The sequence below is a fragment of the Haemaphysalis longicornis genome, unplaced genomic scaffold (assembly GCF_048455015.1).
Source record: "Haemaphysalis longicornis isolate Haplotype H1 unplaced genomic scaffold, Haemaphysalis longicornis Haplotype H1 scaffold_1, whole genome shotgun sequence".
Classification (NCBI taxonomy): domain Eukaryota; kingdom Metazoa; phylum Arthropoda; class Arachnida; order Ixodida; family Ixodidae; genus Haemaphysalis; species Haemaphysalis longicornis.
Window position 1 is genome coordinate 243,518,518 of NW_027526203.1, and position 21,641 is coordinate 243,540,158.

The window sequence follows — 21,641 nt, forward strand, 5'->3', positions numbered from 1 at the left end:
CAGTGGCAGGAGTGTAGAACAGCCTTCTTTTCTCTCTCTCTGGATGCAGTACTCTGCCAACCATGGAAGCCAGCAGCAGCAGCAGCAGGCAGCTTCGCACACGGCGGACGAGATGCGGAAGCCCAAGTTTGTGCAGGTCACCAACCTGGAGGATGCCCAGGTGGTGCGCGCGGCCGACTTCCACCCGAGCGGCCAGTTCTACGCCGTGGGCTCCAACTCCAAGACGCTGCGCATCTGCGGCTACCCAACCATCACGGACCTCAGGTGCGCTGCTACTAGCGAGGGGACGGGCTTCGCGTGGGCCTCTTGGGGGCACACGCTGCTTTTGATGCAGTGCCCTGCTGCATCTTGGGTGGATTTGGGGCGATGGGGTCACAGTGCAGGTGTACACTGCCGTTCGCTGCCGCATCCTTGTGCATGTCCGCCAAGTGCACTGCGGAAGCATGGAGTACGTGTCGCTTGCAGTAATGAAAGCAGCTCGCCGTATACGGGCACGCGGTCGCGAGCTGAACGGGTGCGAGTAATTCTCCCACGGCAAATGGTCTGGTACAGTACACACAGCAAGCGCCTGGCAGTAATAGAGCGAGCTTTGTAAGTGGCGTGCTACACAAAACTAGCAAGCGATTGGAAGCTTTTGGCAGACTCTTCAATAGCTTGACGAACTCGAAAATGTTCACGAGAAAGCATTTATATGGCATACCAATGAAATCTGTACTAGCCACATTTCTGCTGAAAGCTTCTAGTCGTATTGGAAAAGTTTTTTCTTATTTGTATCTAGTGCAACCAGATGCTACTCATGTGGAAGAGCTATTTGTTATGCAGTTAGGTCACGGCTGGTTATCTATAAGGGCAGTTGGAGTACAAATAAAAGTATTGTTGGCAGTTTTTATACCATTCTTTTTTCTTTAATTTCATTTTCTTTTGTTGCTTTATTTTGTAAATACTTTAGGCACTTAGATGAGCCTGTTCTGCAGGTTGGCACAAATACAACATGCCTTGCGGCTTTCTGCAGAATTTGCTGGTTACATTTGCAGGAACTTGTCAACTGAAGCTAAAGCATGCCTGAACCGATTTTAGATTGTTTGCACATCTTTTGTATTAAACTACTCCGAATGTGAGATTTGGTGCTGCAAAATGAAGGTATCTTTTTCCCCGTAGCCTGCTCCAAATTTTGATTTTCCTGCTCCAAAGCCAAGATTTTCTTGCTCCGAAAATTTCTCCAAATCTAATTTGGGCTGTTGCACCCCTGCATACACTTTTAGCGTTAGAACTTTAATGTGAAGGAAGTTTTTTCAGGGCGTTTTTTAGGGTTCATTCGAGTGGTTACCATTTACTACATTTGCCAGTATTTGCCGCAGTGCTTGTCACAAGCATTGACCTTGGCCCTTAGGAAGGCAGGTGCAGGTCATACATGAATAAAATAATGAAATATATATCTCTTTCAGCTCTGAAGTTTTTATTTCGAGCGAGAATTGTTTCTCTGTAGGTTTTAACATTTAGACCCTATGAGCTTAAGAACTAAATATTGAGCTCTTGGTGCAAGTGATTAGCAATTTACAGGCGTGACATCTAATTAGATCTCACGTAAGTAAAATATCAAATTCCAGCGAAATATTTTTGCTTGTTTTCCTAACCCTTAGAAACCACTGATCTTACAAACCAAAAATAAAGCTAGTAGTGCAAATAAATTCACAGACATGTTGTCAGATTAGGACTTCAGACCTTCAGGTTGCCCCGATGTCAGCCGGGTGTTCACTGCAATGCCTTCCTCTTTCTAGCGTTCAGCTGTCGAAAAAACAAAGAATGGGGATATTTATCGCAAGAAGCATCTCTGAAGAACTATGTCTCAGAAAACTAGCAGTTCTGGTTGTGTTCTCGGTGTACTAGCCGAATTTCGTGCGGCCGGAAGGGATATTTTAAGTCCAAAACGTGGTGTTGCAGCCCCCGACACACAATTATACGATAACTTACTATGCTGTTTCTTTTAATGAATTTCGAATGTTTGCTACTACTGTTAAGCAACCTAACACTCTTTTTATACAGCCATCTCGTGCAGCCAACAGTTTAAGCATTATGGCCATGGGGTAGGGGTAAAGCAATGCCCTCTACGTAGTGCACAATATGGCAGCAGGCACACAGCCGGCCTTACAGCTGGCTGTAATTGCAAATGCTGGAGCGCCAGGGCCCCCCTTTTTTTTCTGCAATTTCCCCTACTGTAGACATAGCCTTACCTGCTCTGATTGACAGCGCAGGTGCATGCTACATACTTCGGATATGAGTCAGCCTGCAGCGTTACCTGTTGCTTGATTCCCCAGTGCAGTCAATAATTCTGCCCCTAGTTTAGTACTCAAGCTAAATATTGAGAATTGTATTGGCAAGTTTGTTATAGCTATGTTATTAATAGCTAACCATTCTAGTTAGTGGAAACTTTTTCCAGTGGTAATGAGAGAGTACATGAAAACCATGGCAGTCATCACGTTGTTGCATTGTGCGAGTTGTTTCAGCAACGAGTGTCACATATTCTTAAGAACACAAAAGCTGAGTTAAAAACGCCTTTTTGAGACTAATGTACAGTGAAATCTCATTTAAACGTTTTTCACAGGAACAAGAAAATAAAATGTATTATGCAAAAGTTGTGTTATCCAAAGAGGTTAAATAAAGGAGATAAATATGCATACTGCGTCAGCAACTCACTTTAATTGAGCAACATTGAAGTAACTGCTCTATTTGTGCTACCCTTTCTTCTTTTAAATGTCCGGGAGTAAATTCTTCTGAAACGCAAAAAAAGAAGCAGCCGGTATTTTCCGCTTTGCCGGGCACTGTTTTGTACAACAATCCATGTCATGCCTTAAATTGGTGAAGCCAGCTCCCGGACACTTCAAAATTTTCTATGCTCGAAGAGACCGCGATGTTGACATTTTTCACGTAGGACTGACCCATTGATGTTCTCTTCTGCCGCTCTAACTTTTTTGAACATATAAGCGGGATGTTTATTTTCTCATGTTTTGCACCTCACGTTTGTTTCACACCGGGGCCGAAAACTTGCAGCTTCTTTCAAAGTTCATTTTTGCTGACAGACAGTAATGTTTAGCATTGGCACTGGCAAGCTGAGCTTGCATGCACCATCCACACGCTTCCTCTTCGAGTTTTCTCCAAATTTGTGTACAATTGCCACTTTTTTTTTTTCTCTAATCTGAGCGCCTTGCATTTCCTCGACATTGTCACAAGCCTAAGAAAAAATCTTAAGAACCACAGCAGCATCACCGAACACACAACAAGGCAGAAAGAGAACAAAGAACAGTGCGGGAAGCACGGAACATGGTGAGAAGTTGGGAAAGAAAATCACGCCTGCTGAGAGCATTGCGCACCTTCTTCCTTTGTTATGATACGTTTCGCTAGATGGCGCAGTGCTTAGCCTGACGTATCATCATCATTGGACGGCGCGGCCACGCCTGGCGGCAATGGTGTTGCCACAAAACCAGTGCTGCCGCGGCCTCAGCGTCTCTGCAACATGCAGATCATGGCTTGTTTGAATGCGGTTTGAGCTAGTATACTGAAGATTAAACGTAAGGTTCCTAAAAATAACAGTCAAGATACACTTTTGCAGTCGTATTACCAATTTTCGCCACAATTGTAACGGTATTAAACACGAAAATGCATTATTTATTAGGAACATTGGCTGGCAATGGAAAGAAAAACATATTAGGCCAAAAAATGTATTATGCAGATTTGTATCAACTAGATTCCACTGTATTCACAATGGGGGTTGTTAAAGGGGCGATGAAGACAAAATACAAGTTTGTTTTATTTAAATGATAAGGTGTTTTATAATGCCTCCAGTGCCTGTCCGGCAGCAAATTCACTGAGAAATTACACAATTTAAGTCAAAATTTCAATTCTCCTGCTAAATCGTGTGTTTCGTGATGTCAGCGATAACATATCCAGGGCAAGTATTTGAAATTATAATGTTAAGTATGCTGACTGGGGCTGCAGCGGACGGCGAAACATCTTTCGTTGCTTCATTTATCGTCTGTCCTCTAGATAGCGCCATAATACCGCTCAGGCTCACTGTCCGCAATCACTGTTTCTGATCGTATTTTCACCTGGCTTATTTTTGTTACGGTTGATAGTAATCATTTCATGCAACATCGGGTAAGCCCAACAAACAGCATCACGTAAGACAGTCTCGCTTATGCCAATTGGCCAGTGCCGTGTGAGACAACCCCAAAGTGCCGGGCTGCTGTGCAGCTATAAAAACCATAGTGCACGCAGTATGCACGGGTGCGTCTATGTTTGTGTGTGCGTTTGTGACTTTCATTGTTTACCCCACCATTCTTACTGCTATAAAAAGAATAGGCACTAAATTTAAATGAAATAGCTCGTTCTGAAAGCTTACAACTGCCTAACTTGCGTCTGCTTTTGCCGGCCTCAGCCAGTTGTACAGCTGCCTATAATATGTCATAGGCTCTAGTGTGGGAAATGGGCTAGTGTGTAGCATGGCCATTCTTTTTTTTTCCTCTTTTTTCTCTCTTTTTTCCTAATATAGGTTACTTTAATGAAGTTTCCATTAAAAGTGGTGTCGGTGTTATTCTAACGAGGCAATCTTTCTAATGAACCAGACTTGCATTTTGTCTTATGGCCCCTTTAAGGAATAGATGGAAGGCTGTAATTAAGGAAATAGTCAACTTAAATCCAGTCATTAACAATGTAGTTACAAATTTAGTCTCACATTGCACAACTTGAGCCAGTCATTGTAAAAGTATGTCCCATTTTGTCTGTTTTGTAAACCGTCTGAAGTGTGCATGTAATTTTACACATTTGTTGCCAAAAACTTGCATTAAATACGTTAGCTGTACAGCATCCGCATACTTCAAGCAACTGGCATGCATATATAAAGCTGGGGTAGCACAGGGGCTAAGGCATTCCTCTGTAAATCCAAGGAGTCGTACATTGGAACAAAACTGTGGTTACTGTGCTCCTGATGGAATGGAAAAGAAATGCTTTTAGATGGATGAAATAGCGTGACAGTAAAAAAAAAAAACATTAGCTTGAAGAAAGGACATACACAGGCAAGGGGGAGACATAATTGTAGTCAGTTTTATTCGCAAATAACTCAAGAACATGTACATGCACAGAAAAGTGAGAAAGAGATATGTAATGGGAATAGCACATCAAAAGGACTTTCGAGTCCACTTGAGACAACCCTTCCGCTTAGCTGACAGTGGGTGCACATTTATCAGCTTCATTGCAGAATGAAACAAGAGGCCTTGAAAGTTTCTCTAGGTTGCTTCTTAGAAGTGCTGTACAGGACTATGGTGATCCCAAAAACGTGTTCCTTCATGACACTGTCGTTCTTGCACTAGCTAATGTGTCCAAGTTCGGGAGCCACCATTGAGCTCACATGTCTGCTTCATTGAGCGCAGTGTTTTATCGAGGCAAAGTGTGAGGTGCATGTCACCCTCTGCAATGGCCTCCCGGTCGTCATGTGCTCGCAGGGAGGGTGACGTAGCCCACCAGCCCACGGTGCTGTTCAAGCGACTGAAGCACCACAAGGGCTCCATCTACTGCCTGGCCTGGAACCAGACTGGGGACCTCCTGGCCACGGGCTCCAACGACAAGACCATCAAGCTGATGCGTTTCAAGTCTGAAACCTGCGCCCTTGACAGTGAGTGCGAGTGGCACTAGTTGCTGGAAACACAGTTGCACAAATGTGGGAAGCCTCAGATTTACACGAGCACAGCGCTGCTGTTGGGGTAAAAGGGGCAGCCACAAAGTCAAAGGGCAAAGAGAGGCTGTGTGAAGACTTCTCTTGTAAAATGTGCACTCATTATTCAGATATATAAAATAAGCAAGGACCCTGCCAGTCATTTTTGGCCCCAGTAATTGTGCATGCTTGGCAGTGTCAACTAGCTACTCCTTTTCTTTTCTTTTGTGTGTGTGCACACACGCTGGTTTGATTTGTTGTTAGTTTTCTGGTCATATGAATTCTGGACTATACAGATATTTCCTGCTACCCCATTAGATTCACTACAATTCACTGAACATTCCCTTTAAGGTGGCGCAACTGCAGGTAATTCAAACAGCCCCAATAAAACTGGGCAGGATGAAAATGTGCAGACAGATAGAAAGTGAGCCTAAGATAACATTGTTACATGGCAGCAGGACACAGAAAATGAACCACAAAAGATGTGAGCGATGTATTTACACTGTTTACATGTTGGCCATTAGAGAGCCCGCACAGCTGCTTCTTCGCTGAAGGTTGGGCCTTCATGATTCATCCCCCTTGTCGAAAGCGACCGTCCCGGTCGAGGGCACAGTTCATGTATAGGTGCGATGAGGATGCACGATGAGAGGAAAAGTGCAGAAGTCCTTGCCGTCACAGATAGGATGATGGTTGGGGTGAGCACTGGCCCTGGAACAGAACACGTGCCGACGCAGTGAAGCAACTTCCAAAGCTCTCGGACGCACTCCAGAGATCTGGACAAGGGAACGGTGTTGTCGTCTGGTCAGGCCGCAGCTGGTCACGTCTGTTGGTCTCTGCAGGTCATAGGCTGGGGACACACATGGCTGGGGAACATCTTTGAGTGCTGGTGGTGGCGGGGCTGGGGCTGCCTGACCCAGCCCACGTACCCTCGATGATTGCGCCGATGCTGAGACAGTTGCACGATGCTGGGGCCAGGATGGGGATGAACCTACACACTCCACAGAAAGATGTAACATGGCGGCAGGGCATGAGCCGTAGTTGATGATAAACGATATATATTTACAAAGAGATGCGATCAACGTATTTACTTTATATTCATGTTGGCCATGACCGAGCCTGCGCAGGCTGCTTGCCAGCCACTCTCTAGTCGTCGTTGATGGTGGGCCATGGCGCCATGGGGCATTGTCCCCCTGTCCTGTTATACAATATTCAGTAAATCTGAGCTTCTCACTGCAGGTGGAGTGAATAAAAACTGCTTTTCTTATGGACATTGCAGTCAGGCCCATTGTTGGAGTGCCAGCAAGGGCTTTTGGAAGCCCTTGCAACCCTAGACTCTTTTCCGAGAAATAAGTTGACGCGTGTAAAACACTTGCATGGTTGTTTTTTAATTGGTTGTACCATATTGTTTTTGAAATACAAAAGACTTTAGGTTCTATAATCCACCGTGTCTCTCTGAAAAATTTTTGTCAGCTGCCTATGCATTTTATTTCTCGACATTGATTTAATTCCAGTTTGAGGAAGTGCATGGTACCTACTGCTTGCATGACAGTTTAGGTCCAAAATCGCCTGCTTCAAAGCCTGAAAAGACTGCCCTGAAAAATAAAATAAAACACAACAAAAACCTGCGCCAAGTAGAGTGCCTGTCATTTCCACCAACTGATGCATATTTGGGACCTTTGTGACTCATGAATCTATACCAACATGCCCAACTCGCTCTACTTCTTAACAACCTTTGTGGCTTGTGGATAACTTATCGCACATGCATGCTCTGCTCGGGAGGAGAGAGTGGCTTCTCTCTGCACAAGAAGATAACTGCTTTCCTTTCTCATTTCTTCTTTGCTTTTTTTTTTTTAATTGCTGCAGAGTGTGGAACCTTTGATGCTTTGATGATGCAAATGTGCGACCATGATCGTTCTGAAATATTGGTAACAATAGACAACTCACTAACTTAGTTTTGGTTTTTACTCTATGCGATTTTTGGGCCAATTTTCCTGTCTGTGAAGGACGTGTGCGCCACGATAGAGTGAAGACTGTATAAGATTCTTGCACCGCTGTCTCTTTGACATGTGGCTGCCACGGTAAGGTTTAAACTTTGTTGTGCCCTGATTGCTTCCTAATACTCCCAAGTGTTTCCACTTATGTTGCCGCACCTCAACAACCATGCCCTTTTTATGTTCTCTCCTGACAGCCGGTGGAGAGGCTGAACTGACCATGCACGATGGCACAATCCGGGATCTGTGCTTTGTGGAGGATCTGAGCAACAGGTCCAGCCTGCTCATCAGCGGAGGGGCGGGCGACTGCAAGATTTACGTCACCGACTGTGAGACTGCCACTCCCTTCCAGGCGCTCTCGGGACATTCAGGTGCGGGTCGCTCTATTGTGTGGCATGGTGTGTGCACGGTATTTCATCCCTGATTAATGGAAGGAAATGCTCCTTGGAAGTTAACCCTTTCTGGTCCAAAACTTTTACCCACTTTCCGGCCGTCCTGGTCCGAAACTATTTTGCCAGTTTCTGGTGCCACGAAGAAAAAACACTAACTGTGGCAGAAAAACTTACAGAACATTTATTTTTTCTCTTGCATTCTGCGTACAACTTCTTTACCGATATTTGAGCAGCACGTGAAACCGCTTGAAGCATTCTCCTGGGTGCAGGCCAGGGTTAATTGTTACGGTTTTGCAGCAAAACAGTTTCCCGCCTGCCTCCTTTTGTTTTTTTATCGCTACAAACGGCACATCTGATCAGGGCACGTAATTCTGTACTCCACTGAGGTCATCGTCGCTTTTTCTAAGTGCACCATTGTAAAACGCACACATTGAGAGAGCGGTCATGCTTCTCAGCGAACAGCACGTACGTGAAAACACTCTGAATTATGAAAATTGCTCTAAAAGGACAGAGGAAGGACGAGAGACGATGCGCATTGTCTGTCGTCCTTCCTCTGTTTGTCCTTTTAGCCCACTTTTTGTAATTCATAATGCACCAACTAGCCCAACAGCACATTTTACCGAAAACACTCTGGTATGCATAAGCGCCATGCTGAACATTGTGCTGCACCTTTGTCCAAAAAGAAGTAAACTTCAATAAACAAAGTTCACTTGTCCCTAAAGAAATAGCACATCACGTATACGAGGAATGTGAGCGCGTTGTAGTGAGAAAAAATGGCAGCATCTTCACTCCGTGGATGATGGCGAGGGTGTGGAGTACGGGGATTCGAAATGACATCCAAGTTGCGCCCCAAGTGTCATCGTATTTGCGCCCCGACCGTCATTCGATTTGAGCTGTGAGAGTTGAGTTCTTAGATGGGGGGGATGATTCATATTCGGGGAAGTTCGTTGTCTTCGTAGACATTGAGCAGCAGCGTGACGTTTCTTACGTTCGTTTCCGTCCATGGCGGGAAGAGGGTGTGGGATTTCCGGAACCCGCTTATATACGCAGTGCACCGCGGCGCCATCTCGTTTACGCGTAGCGCCATCTACCGTAGTTCGATGCAGTCACTGTGTATTACAACTTGATCACAACCTGACTACACCGGTGTTCTTGCGGGTTTTCTCGTTGCTAGGGTATGTTTGTGCCTGTTTTGGAGTGTCCTTGTACCTTTTTAGGTAGTTTGCGCAGAGATTTTCGCTTGATGGTGGTGTGCGCACGGATGGACGCGGACGGACATTTGGAGGTCCTAATTTTACTTACTCCGCACCGTTACAGGCGAGGGAGTAAACCGTTTTACTCTCGGGTATTAACTCATGCTCGTAGCCCAGTGGGTACGACAACTGACACTAACATCTGTCTGGTCTACCAGAGACAGGCTTAAATCCTGCCGGTGCCTGTGTGATTTTTTGCGATTGTAAATGCTATGCGCACGGACGCGGACAGACATTGTGAGGTCCTAAGGTGCTCCGCACCTAAAACCGTGAAATTGAACCTTGAACACCCAAGTCGGACAGTACCCGACAACGGACCACTCCGGCCATGTTGCATTCACGGGCAGGGCCCAGTAACGGACCAGAAAGGGTTAAAGGGACACCGAAGGGTGGAAGCAAGTTGGCTTATATTGATGGATTACGGTGCCGACAATCTAAATACACCATTATCGCAACTAGCAGTTGTTTAATAAATCAGAAAACGCCAGAAACGGGAAAATAGGGGGCGACGCCCCGTACACATTTGGGTACTACTGTTTGTGACATCACAAAAGTGCTGAACGGCGAGAGCTCATTGGAGAGGGATCTGTAGATGTTTTCCTGAAATGAACAGTTCCTGAGTGGTTGAGCACATAGAACAAATGTAAATCAAAGGTTTCCATGAGCTAATCGTATCTAAAAAATGCAGATTACAGCTTCTATACCCTGCAAGGCAGGCTGCTCCCTCACTATTCAGTCAGCCTTCATGCTTTCAGTTTCATTTTCAATAAGCGTTGGTGCGCAATTAGCGAAGTCAATAAGGTACAACGGTGAGCGCCTGAGCTTCTGCAAGCAATGTACCTGGCAGGAAGCAGCTAAAGTGCCTTCACTAGAATCTGCAAAAGGAACAAGATGCACTGCAGGTGGTTCAGCGAACCGCACGAGCTTCCAATCTCCCTTTCTCCATGTGCAGAGGAGGAGGAGTAGGAGGAGTAACACTTTATTTAGAATGTTGCTATCGGTTTATTGCACCCGGTTCGAACATAATCACTACCCGCCACGGTGGCTCAGTGGCTAAGGCGTTGCGCTGCTGAGCACGAGGTCGCACGTTCGATTCCCGGCCGTGGCGCCCGCTTTTCTGATGGAGGCGAAAAGCAAAAATGCCCGTGTGTACGAGATTTCGGCGCACGTTAAAGATCCCCAGGTGGTCAAAATTAATCCGGAGCCCTCCGCTACGGCGCGCCTCATCGCCTGCGTTGCGTCGGCGTGTTAAACCCTTCTATCAATCAATCAATCGCACATAATCACTCGTGAAATGAACTTACTGCGAGTGGTATCTTCCCGTTTGCCTCGAGCCGCCGTTGATAATCTGTAAAGCTTTCGTCACTCTGCCCTTGTTATGTTTGAGCCAGGGGGAGCGCGGGCAACAGCGACTGCCGACACGGTGGCCGTGAAGAGTTTATTTCACGCTGGGTTCGCGTCGCGCAAGAGGGGAAGTGGAGGCGTCCTCCTGAATGGCGCCAGCCGGGAGCCCTTGACGCCACGCTTGATATTCGAAACGGCACTTGTAGCTTTGAAAAGCGACTTCGCTGGCAGCCAACTGGGTGGGGTCTGGGAGGCCGGAGTTGGCGGGCACACCACACTGACCGGCCCGTGCATTGTTTCTCATTCCGTCGGTGAAAAATCATAAACGTCCAAGCCAGCCTCCTCGGCCAGAGAAACATGCTGTAGTTCGCCACGGCTTGGAGACGTACAAGCTACCGCTGCTAGCGTCTACGCTCTAGATCGCACTGGTGCTGCGTGTGCTTCGCTCCTAATTTGTGACACGATGGCTACGCCACAAAAAATGAAAGGGATGTGGGTGAGAGAAATGCCAGCTTTGTTTGCTTATTTCTCAGCGAATAATGCATCGTTGCTCGTCGAACAAAAGCCAAGAGAGTTACGAAACGTATGATCTTTCAGTTAAAATAAAATTTCATTCAGCGTTTAGTGTACCTTTAATAAAGTTACGACTGCATCAAACCTCATGACACTCGTCGAATTTTGTTTTACGGTCATCAAAATGGTTTTTGCAAGTCGTCATGTGAAATCCGGTTGGAAAAATTTACACAGTTCATTATTGTGTTACCCTCATAAAAATGGTTTCTGGAAGTCGTCGTCACGCGAAATGCAGCTAGCAAATTTACATACATTTTTTTTTACTACATGGATGAAAACCTTGAATCTGACGCAGCATGTTTAAAAAGTGTTTTACCAGGCTTCATGTAGTTTTCTTTCGCCTAAACTGTCTTCCTTTGGAACTCCCCTCAACATGTTTAAACTTCACCATTTCTTTCACTTGTAAGCTACCTCGAGAGAGCTCCTGCAAGCGTGGCTCTCATTCTAGGGAAGGAGCCATAGCCATTGTAGAAGCTTGCGTCTCTAGTTCTCCCGTCGGAGAGCTAGACCCTCCTTTGCATGAAGGCATGCGAAGGAGGGTTTATGGATCAGGCTAATTTTCCATGCCTTGCGTTGACCCATATGCTGCTTTTCTCTAAGAGCTGACATGAATATCCATGGAACTGCCATTTACATGTCTTGTTCATAAGGCAATTGTGCTAATCATATAGCTAGTCAATATGTATGGTTATACCCTACTACTAATACACTGGAGCACTTGTGGTTGAAGTCACTGCAAGAGGTATAAGTTGCCCCTTGTGAAATCTAATATCAATAAAGCTAAGAGCAGCAGGACAGCTTCCTTGTGCTTGTTTTATGCCACATGAAAAGTTAGCAAGATGTTTTACACAACCTTTTATTATTTTTGTATGGGCTGTAGTTACTGAAGCATGCTTTAGCAATTGTAAATTTTTGTTTTCTTATTGGAATTTTTTCAATATTTGCTTCGAATCAAGACTATTTGAGCAGAGTTATCATTTGCTTTGTATTGACTTTGAAAGCAGAAATCACCATCTGCACTCCCGTAAAGATAAGCCAAAAGAAAAATAAGATTCGCCTTTTTTATTTTTATCGTCGAGTGTTATTTGTCGCAAGCCTTTCCGATCCCAGCCTGCATTCCTGTCGTTCAGCTATGGTTGCAATGTTGGCATGACATGCTCTCTTTGTGACGCAGGCCACGTCTTGTCCCTGTACACGTGGGGAGGGGCCATGTTTGTGAGTGGCTCTCAGGACCGAACCATTCGCTTCTGGGACCTGCGCACCAGGGGCTGTGTCAACCTGGTGACTGCACCTCCGGCTAGCGGCAGTGGCCCCGGTTAGTGTCCAGGCTGGTGGTTGGCCTGTGCTCTTTCTTCATTGGTCTGTTGGCCGGTGTTGGTCAGTGTCAAGGTCTGTGTCCGCCTACAAGGCATCATTTTGACTACCTCAAGCAGTAGTCAAGGAAGCACCAGTATTTATTAAAATTGCTGCGGGAAAAACAGGCTTCAAGTATTCAGTAGTTCTCCGTTCGCACGAAAGTGAGGTGAGACAGTGATGAAGTCAAGGAAATCTTGTTTACAGTCGTAGATTAAGTTTACAATGCAGTTTATGACTGGCAACAGCTTGAGCACGGAAATAACCTGTGGGGCAACAGTCACCAGCGTCGTAGCTTACAAGCTAGATATCCAGCTGTTGTGGCAGCTGTGTAGTTGTTGTAGTATTGTTTAATTTAAGCTTTGAGCAGGGCATAGCGCATATTGTCACGTGTTGTATAAGAAAGGGCACACGCAACGGTCGACGACGAGGAAGAAGAAACGGAATCTTCGTCTTCGGATCGCGTGCTGGGCCCGGTCCCTCGGTTCTCGAGCTCTAGCTTAGACCCTTGGCTGTAGCCGTTTGGTCTTTTGTGCCTCATTAAAAACCCCTACCACCCGGAGCACGCATTCGCTGTACGCTACACTGGTGGAGGAGCTGGGTACAACCACCTGATGTCCAGGACCCCTCCTGGGAGCCCGGTACGGCCATGCTTTGTTGACACCCCGGTTCATCGGATTAGCCGCCGCCAACTCGGCCTGTCTCCTGAGTACGGCCTCCTTTCCAGCGACGCGCCGAGACGCCAAGTGGTTCAACCGCAAGTAATGACGCAACCAGTTGCCTCTCAGGTAACGCTTCACCAGCCGCGCACTCCTGCCGTCTTCCGTGGTGAAGCGTTCGAAGACGTCGAGGACTGGCTGGAGCAGTTTGAGCGTGTCGCGTCGTTCAACCAGTGGAACCCTCAACAAAAACTTGGGCATGTGTACTACTCGCTGGACGACGGCGCCAGGACCTGGTACGAAAACCGAGAGGCGAGAGGTGAATTGTCGACGTGGGACGAATTTCGGCAGGAGCTTCTGGAGTCGTTTGCCTGCACAGACCGCCGAGAGCTCGCCCAGCGACTTCTGGAATCCCGCATTCAAAAGCCCAACGAAACGGTCGCAATGTTCGCGGAGGACATGGCTCGCCTATTTCGGAGAGCCGACCCCGATATGTCCGAGCCGAAAAAGCTGCGACACCTAATGCACGGTGTAAAAGAGCAGCTGTTCTCTGGCCTCGTGCGAAATCCTCCTCGTACTGTAAATGATTTCATCAAAGAGGCGACAGCCATCGAGCGAGCCCTGCAGGAGCGGTGCCGACAGTACGACCGTGGGGCCGGCAGATCCTCCAGCCCCACTGGCACTGTGGTGACTGCTGCGTCCACCGATGGATCACTGCGGCAGCTCGTCCGATCTATCGTTCGGGAGGAGTTGCAGCTGCACGGACTCGTTCCTCCCGGGCCGGCGTCTGCATCAGTCGTCGACATCGTGCGCCAAGAAATCAGGCAGGCCTTAACGTTTGCAGCCCCGGAACACACACAGCCACAGCCGCTCCAAGCAGGCTATGCGTCGGCAGTGCGTCGCCAACCGCCTCCTGCGAGCGCCCCAGCGCCCAACTGTATGCCTCAAGCCGACGTCTGTCCCCAGGCAGCGGCCACCGGTACACGCCCCTGGCCGTCGGGAAATTCATTCCGAGGACAAGTGCGGAAGACTGACCTCTGGCGTACCAGTGACAACCGGCCCCTATGCTACCACTGTGGCGAAGCAGGCCATGTTTACCGCCGTTGCCCGTACCGCGAGGTTGGCCTTCCCGGATTTTCTCCTGCTGCTTCCCGGCCTCGCTTCGGGCAAAGACCTGCTGCAATCGAAGACTTCCTCGCTGCTCGCCGAAATGCCTCGCCCTCGCCGTCCCGCCGATATCGATCACCGTCCCCAGGGAACGACGCTCCACTTAGCCGCCGCGACGCTACAGATATGCCGAGGGGAAGATCCCCAAGCCCTAGGCGGGGAGACTAGAAGCAGCAACTCCGGGAGGCAGGGTTGCTGATAGCATAACCCCGCAAGACCTTCGAAATCATGCGAAGCCGCCGAAGGAAAACACGACGACGAGAGTGACTATCGCCGATCGTGGAAGCGCCGATCTCGTCGTATCTTTGGATGGACATGAAGTTGTTTCCCTTGTTGATACCGGAGCGGATTACTCGATCATTAGCCTGACCCTCGCTGATCGGTTGAAAAAGGTTAAGACGCCATGGCCTAAGATTCAAATTCGCACTGCTGGGGGCCACTTAATGAAGCCGGTGGGGAAGTGCACTGGCAGGATCAGCATAGGAGACGCTACTTTTGTCGGCACTTTCGTGGTCCTAGCAGAGTGCTGCCGGGAGCTCATTTTAGGAATGGACTTTTTAAGAGAATATAACGCTGTCATCGATGTGGGCGAGCGCTTAATAACCTTATCGCCGAGCCCCCGCCTGCCGGAAAGTGCAGAATGTCGCTCATCGTTGCGGGTTATCGACGACGACGTCAACATACCGCCGCGCTCCTGCATGCTCGTATCCGTCAACTGCGACGTGCGAAGCACTGTAGATGGCATTGCAGAACGTGTCGATGCGCTTTTATTCAGTCGCGGCGTTGCAGTTGCCTGAGGTGTCGTGCACTTAGTCGACGGCAAAGCGGAGTTATTGCTGACAAATTTCAGTAATGAGCACCAACACGTCGCCAAACATACTGCAGTCGCCTTTTTCGAGGACATTCCTGGCGGTGACGAAGACTGCTTCGCCTTACAAGAGAGCCTGGCGAGAGCAGTCTCGCTCCCGCGATTGATGTCAACCCCAGCTTGCCGTTCACGCAGCGCCAAGCAACTCCGCGAACTGCTCATGAAGTTTATGGATTGCTTCTCTTCGACATCTGCGGTCCGACAGACGCCACTCACAAAGCATCGTATCATCACTGATGACGCAGTAAGACCTCTTCGCCAAAATCCTTATCGTGTGTCTACCAAGGAACGTGAAGCAATTCGTAGCCAAGTGGAACAAATGTTGCAAGACGATGTCATTCAGCCATCTCGAAGTCCGTGGGCGTCGCCCGTCGTTTTGGTTAAAAAGAAGGATGGCACTTTACGGTTTTGCGTAGATTACAGGAAGCTAAACCAAGTGACCAAAAAAGACGTCTATCCGTTGCCCCGAATCGACGACTCTCTAGACCGGCTTCGCCACGGCCGTTACTTTTCCTCCATGGATTTAAAGAGCGGGTATTGGCAGATCGAGGTAGATGAGCGCGACCGCGAGAAGACCGCCTTCATAACACCGGATGGTCTTTTCGAGTTTAAGGTCCTGCCCTTTGGTTTGTGTTCGGCGCCGGCAACATTCCAGAGAATGATGGACACTGTCTTGTCCGGCCTCAAGTGGCAGACATGCCTCGTGTACCTGGATGATGTCATCGTTTTCTCGTCAACATTTGAAGAACACGTGAAACGACTATCTTCAGTCCTTCGTGCCATACGAGCCACCGGTCTTTCCTTGAAAGCGGAAAAGTGTCATTTTGGTTATGAGAAGCTCCGTTTCCTCGGCCACGTTGTCAGCAACGCCGGCGTCACACCCGACCCTGAAAAGGTAGCCGCTATCTCCAATTTCCCGACGCCCAAGGACAAAAGGGCCCTGCGGCGATTTCTAGGCCTGTGTTCTTATTACCGGCGCTTCATTGAAAATTTCGCACACATCGCGGCTCCACTAACCTGCCTTACCCGTAATGACGTCGCCTTCGTATGGACCAATGAGCAGCACGATTCTTTCGAGGACCTGCGCCGGCGTTTGCAAGAGCCACCTGTACTCGCCCATTTTGATGAGGACGCTGCGACCACCATTCATACTGATGCCAGCAACGTACGTCTAGGCGCTGTTCTTACCCAATGGCAAGACGGTGCTGAAAGAGTTGTTGCGTATGCAAGCAGGACATTGTCCCGTGCGGAGACCAACTATTCGGCCACCGAGAAGGAATGTCTGGCTGTTGTATGGGCGGTCTTGAAATTCCGCCCGTACCTTTACGGCCGTCCCTTCAAGGTAGTGAGCGACCACCACTCACTTTGTTGGTTGGCCAATTTAAAAAAACCCCACTGGTCGCCTAGCCCGCTGGAGCCTGCGACTTCAGGAGTTTGATCTGACAGTAGTCTATAAGTCAGGAAAACATCATTCTGATGCAGACTGCCTGTCCCGAGCCCCGGTCGAGTGCCCCGGCCCTGAAGATGAAGACGACACGGCTTTTCTGGGAGCAATCGACGCCCCAACGTTGTGTAAACAACAGAGGCAAGACACCGAGCTGCAACCACTTGTGGACTTTTTGGAAGGCCGCTCTACACGGAAGCCCAAGCTCTTCGCACGCGGCCTAAAGTTCTTTTGTTTACGGAACAATATCCTTTATAAACGCAACTTTGGTCCAAATGGCAGAGCCTACCTTTTAGTAGTCCCTGCGTGTCTTCGCCGCGACATACTACAGGCCTGTCATGACGAGCCGACTGCGGGTCACCTTGGTTACGCGCGTACAACTTCCCGAATCAAGCAGAACTACTACTGGCCGAAGCTTCCTGCGACAGTGAAACACTACATTCGCACCTGCCGCGAATGTCAGCGACGGAAAACACCGCCTGGACGCCCAGCTGGTTTACTGCAACCTGTACAAATACCGAAAACACCTTTCCAACAGATCGGCATGGACTTTTTGGGCCCCTTCCCAACCTCCTCTTCGGGAAATAAGTGGATAATCGTCGCGACCGATTACCTTACCAGATACGCCGAAACAAAAGCTCTTCAGCGTTGCACTGCGCTCGACGTGGCTCAATTCTACATGGACAACATTGTTCTGCGCCATGGAGCACCAGAAATTTTGATCACGGACAGGGGAACCGCATTCAACTCGGCGTTGGTACGCGCCATCATGGATCTCACCGGTACTTCACACCGAAAATCTACAGCCTACCACCCACAGACGAACGGCCTGACCGAACGCTTGAACAAAACCATTGCAGACATGCTAAGCATGTACGTCGACTTGGAACACAAAAATTGGGACGCAATTCTCGCATACGTGACGTTTGCCTACAACACGGCCCGGCAAGAAACCACGCGCATGACGCCATTCGCTCTCCTGTACGGACGCGAGGCAACAACGATGCTGGATGCCATGCTCCCACACGACCACGGAAATGCCGACGAGACTGCGCAAGCGATCGCGCAGCGCGCCGAAGAGGCGCGGCAGCTCGCTCGGTATCGCATCAGAAAACAGCAGGTGCAGGATTCCTCTCTTTACAACGCTCGTCACAGGCACGCTTCCTTCGAGCCTGGCGACTATGTATGGGTGTGGACCCCCATCCGACGTCGAGGGCTAAGCGAAAAACTTCTGAAACGCTATTTTGGACCCTACAGAGTTCTGAAACAACTGAGTGACGTCACGTACGCAGTGATTCCGGAAGACAATGTTCCATCCTGGCGTCGCCAACGCCGGTCGGAAGTGGTCCACATCGTCCGCATGAAGCCTTACTTCGCAAGAACGTGACACGCCCATACTGGATCGCTGTTTCACCACAACTTCATGCGAGCATCGGGACGATGCTTCCCCTGGGGGGGAGGTAAATGTCACTTGTTGTATAAGAAAGGGCACACGCAACGGTCGACGACGAGGAAGAAGAAACGGAATCTTCGTCTTCGGATCGGGCGCTGGGCCCGGTCCCTCGGTTCTCGAGCTTTAGGTTAGACCCTTGGCTGTAGCCGTTTGGTCTTTTGTGCCTCATTAAAAACCCCTACCACCCGGAGCACGCATTCGCTGTACGCTACACTTTCGCTGTAGATTAAGTTTACAATGCAGTTTATGACTGGCAACAGCTTGAGCACGGAAATAACCTGTGGGGCAACAGTCACCAGCGTCGTAGCTTACAAGCTAGATATCCAGCTGTTGTGGCAGCTGTGTAGTTGTTGTAGTATTGTTTAATTTAAGCTTTGAGCAGAGCATAGCGCATATTTTTTTCTCTTGAGCAAGTGGGACTACAGAATGGTAATGTTGCCATGGCACCATGCAGTTTACTTGTGCCTAGCGCACTCAAGATAACTGCATATACGTATCCCTATGTATAAAATAAAGCACAGTTCAGGTCCACGAGAAACCAAAATTGCTCCCTTACAATCTGCAGCATATTCCCTGGCTAGTATTTTTACAGATAGTATTTTGCACCCGCGGACTTGTACTACTTGATGGAGCTTGAGTAACGGTAGTATGAGGGGCAACTGAATACTGAAATCCTAAGCACAAGATTACCTAAATCGAATGTGAATGAAAGGCAGTGAGTGTCCATTTGATGTCTGGAATTTGGGATATTAGGATCAGTGCAAGATCAAAAAGAATGTGGACATTAACACTATCTCCTGGGGAAAAGCTCGCTGGAGAAAAGCTCAGCGCACCCACTAAAGAGTAGTAAAGGACACCAAAACTAATGTTGGAAGCCTCCCAAATATAGAACACAGGAAGCGTGACGGAGGTCCTGGACTGGCTAGCAACCTAATGGTTTTTTTCCACCATTTGTGGTGTAAATGGGTGTCAAGCTGGGCAAGTTGATCGGATGACATCCTGACAACAGCACTAAAAATGGACGAGGACAAGGCACTCATCTTGTCTGCTTTTCTTGACCTTGACCATTTTGGGCACTTGTAAACAAAAAAATTCCTTTATTGGATGGAGCCCCAGTACATGGGGTTGGGGTCAAACAGCATTTGCAAGGCCACAAAAATCTTTTCATTCATAGTATGTGCGAATGAAAAGTTAAAGTGAGTCCTTTCACTTGAGTAGTGGGAACGTTCAAAATGTGATGATCAGCACATGCCAACATAGTTGGGGGCATTTTAGCTAGATACGACCAAGGTTCTGTCAGCATATGACTGGCTCTACGTGTGAGACTTAACCTCCTACGTCACAGTGAGTGCAGCTGGGTTGACGGGACCACAGTCGCAGAACTGCAGTTGCATCCAGCCAGGACATTGTGCGTGTGACTGACGGATGTTTGGCGGATCCTGCAGGGAGCCCCGTGGCGGCTGTGGCCGTGGACCCCTCTGGGCGCATGCTGGTGTCAGGCCACGAGGACGCCACTTGCATGCTGTACGACATCCGGGGCGGCCGCAGCATCCAGACCTTCCGGCCGCATGCGTCGGACCTGCGGTCGGTGCGCTTCTCACCGCGCGCCTACTACCTGCTGACCGCCTCGTACGACCGCAAGTGCGTCCTCACCGACCTACAGGGTGAGCAGCACTGCCACCGGGTTCAGCACCATCTTTGTTCGGCTCTTGGGCGTGGCCATTGCTGCGGTTGATTGCAGGAGTGGTCTGAACCCAATTTTTTTCTCCTCTAACACTCAGTCCATTCCTGTGCGGCCATGCACCTGGGGCTTTTTAATACAAGCAGTGGTCTCCATTAGACGAAGTACTAAGTTAACTCTTTTGCTACCGCGCCTATCAAAATCGATAAATTTGATCGATACTTTTGGGAGCGCCTTTTCATAGCGTTCCAGGCGTTTCTCGAACAAGTAAAGCTGTTCAGAGTTAGATCAGAAAATGGCCTTTCAAAATCAGTTTTGTTTTCATTTTTGCAACGGAAACGCGATTTTGACACGCTTTTGAATCACCTGGGTGTGGAAAAGGTCATCGCGCGTCACAGCTACCAACAAAGAATGCGTGCAACTCGTAATTACTCAGCACCAGCGCTTGTTTTTTGCTATCAGGGCGTGCATGGGGAACTAGCAAACGATTTTCAATCGTCAGGTTCGCGCTCTGACAGTAATAATCCCAGAAATCGGCAGAAAATGTCAAGCAGTGCCTGGTTGCAAAGCTACTTTATGATTTAGGGCAGTTTTATTGCCTTTGCGCACGTTGTTGTAAGTACTGTGGTAGTTCTACTTATCCCAGGACCATTCGCAAACAGTTTACAACAGTTTCGGTTTCGTTTCTGCATCGCGAAATTCATATTTAGCGCTACTACGCAGTTACCCAACTTCAAGGCTACCTGCCATGGCGCCCGAAGCGTCCGCGACTGATCCTCGAACAAAGCACGGCGCTCCTGATTTCCCCCCATCCTAACCCGATTTCTGCGATAAGAACTTCAGATGCAAGTCAAAAGGTCACACCCAGTCGCCAGATATCTGTTCCGCCGAGGACAGCGCTTCAAACCGGCCTTACACTGCCAGCTGTTCGCCTTCCAGTTTCGTTTCCATGCGAGGGTATATCCGGATGTCTAATGTATCTGGTTAGTTGAACTGTCTATTCGGACGGAGTCTCTGATAAGTTTTTGTACTGTTTCATTTGAAAAATGTTAGGTGGCGCTGCAATAGAGGAGGGTCGTTGTGCTGATCTTTTTCAGTGCGCAACTGCTACTCGGCCAAAGATCGCAGGGCACGATTCTAGCTCATAGTACCTCATTTTTGCGAGCAAGGCTACAATTGCGAGTAAGAAGATGATAATAAAGCTCAGCTTTATGTTTTGAGAGATAACTGACCGTGAACGACAACAAGCGTCAGCCACGGCGTACGGTTTTCAACTTCATGCATGTTTTTTTCCACATCGCGTGCTTGTCCGAAATATTGTGCTCGCTGTAAATGCAAAGTCAGCCATTGACAAGATTTTTTTACGTTATGTGGGGGCAAATTAGTGCCTCTGATAATGACAAACCTCCAGATTTATTCCAGGAAACCACCCGAAATTGCACATTTTGAATTGGAGGTTGGGCTTCACCGCATGACACGAGCACCGTGCATGCTAACATTTTTTTTTATATCTGACAAACTGCTCCGCGCAATTCGACATTTTTTTCTAGGGCGTGTTTTTGAAATATTTTCCTACAAAATGTATATTCTAAGTTTTTTCTACTACCGGTGGTTTGATATACACAACTCCTTTTTTTTTTTACATTTTTTTCGACAACGACAAAAATTTTAGTTTTGATATTTTTTTTTACAACTATGATATATAAAAACCTTTAAAAAACTGGTGTTGGAAATGCCGTTAAATAATCTGCATTTTGTG

At 48.1% G+C, this 21,641-nt stretch overlaps 2 protein-coding genes across 4 annotated transcripts in view; both read left to right on the forward strand.

Annotated features, from left to right (window-relative positions):
• The window catches only part of LOC144143435 (WD repeat-containing protein 47), a 180,260-nt gene that overhangs the window by 145,710 nt on the left and 12,909 nt on the right, over positions 1–21,641 (forward strand). For all 3 annotated transcript variants that reach the window (XM_077675192.1, XM_077675198.1, XM_077675203.1), the window contains exons 6-10: positions 50–264; positions 5,496–5,665; positions 7,893–8,066; positions 12,432–12,572; positions 19,647–19,865. In XM_077675192.1, the coding sequence (XP_077531318.1) occupies positions 50–264; positions 5,496–5,665; positions 7,893–8,066; positions 12,432–12,572; positions 19,647–19,865 (919 nt within the window). The remainder of the gene's footprint in view (positions 1–49; positions 265–5,495; positions 5,666–7,892; positions 8,067–12,431; positions 12,573–19,646; positions 19,866–21,641) is intronic.
• Positions 13,185–14,303, forward strand: LOC144174667 (uncharacterized). The gene is made up of 2 exons (XM_077703462.1): positions 13,185–14,105; positions 14,219–14,303. Exons 1-2 carry the CDS (start codon positions 13,225–13,227, stop codon positions 14,301–14,303), a joined length of 966 nt encoding a protein of 321 aa, XP_077559588.1. The 5' UTR covers positions 13,185–13,224.

Coding starts and splice junctions, on each gene's coding strand:
- LOC144174667 (XM_077703462.1), top strand. CDS start 13,225: ATGTCCAGGACCCCTCCTGGGAGCCCGGTACGGCCATGCTTTGTTGAC. Junction 14,106..14,218: donor GAAATCAGGCAGGCCTTAAC/GTTTGCAGCCCC, acceptor GTATGCCTCAAG/CCGACGTCTGTCCCCAGGCA.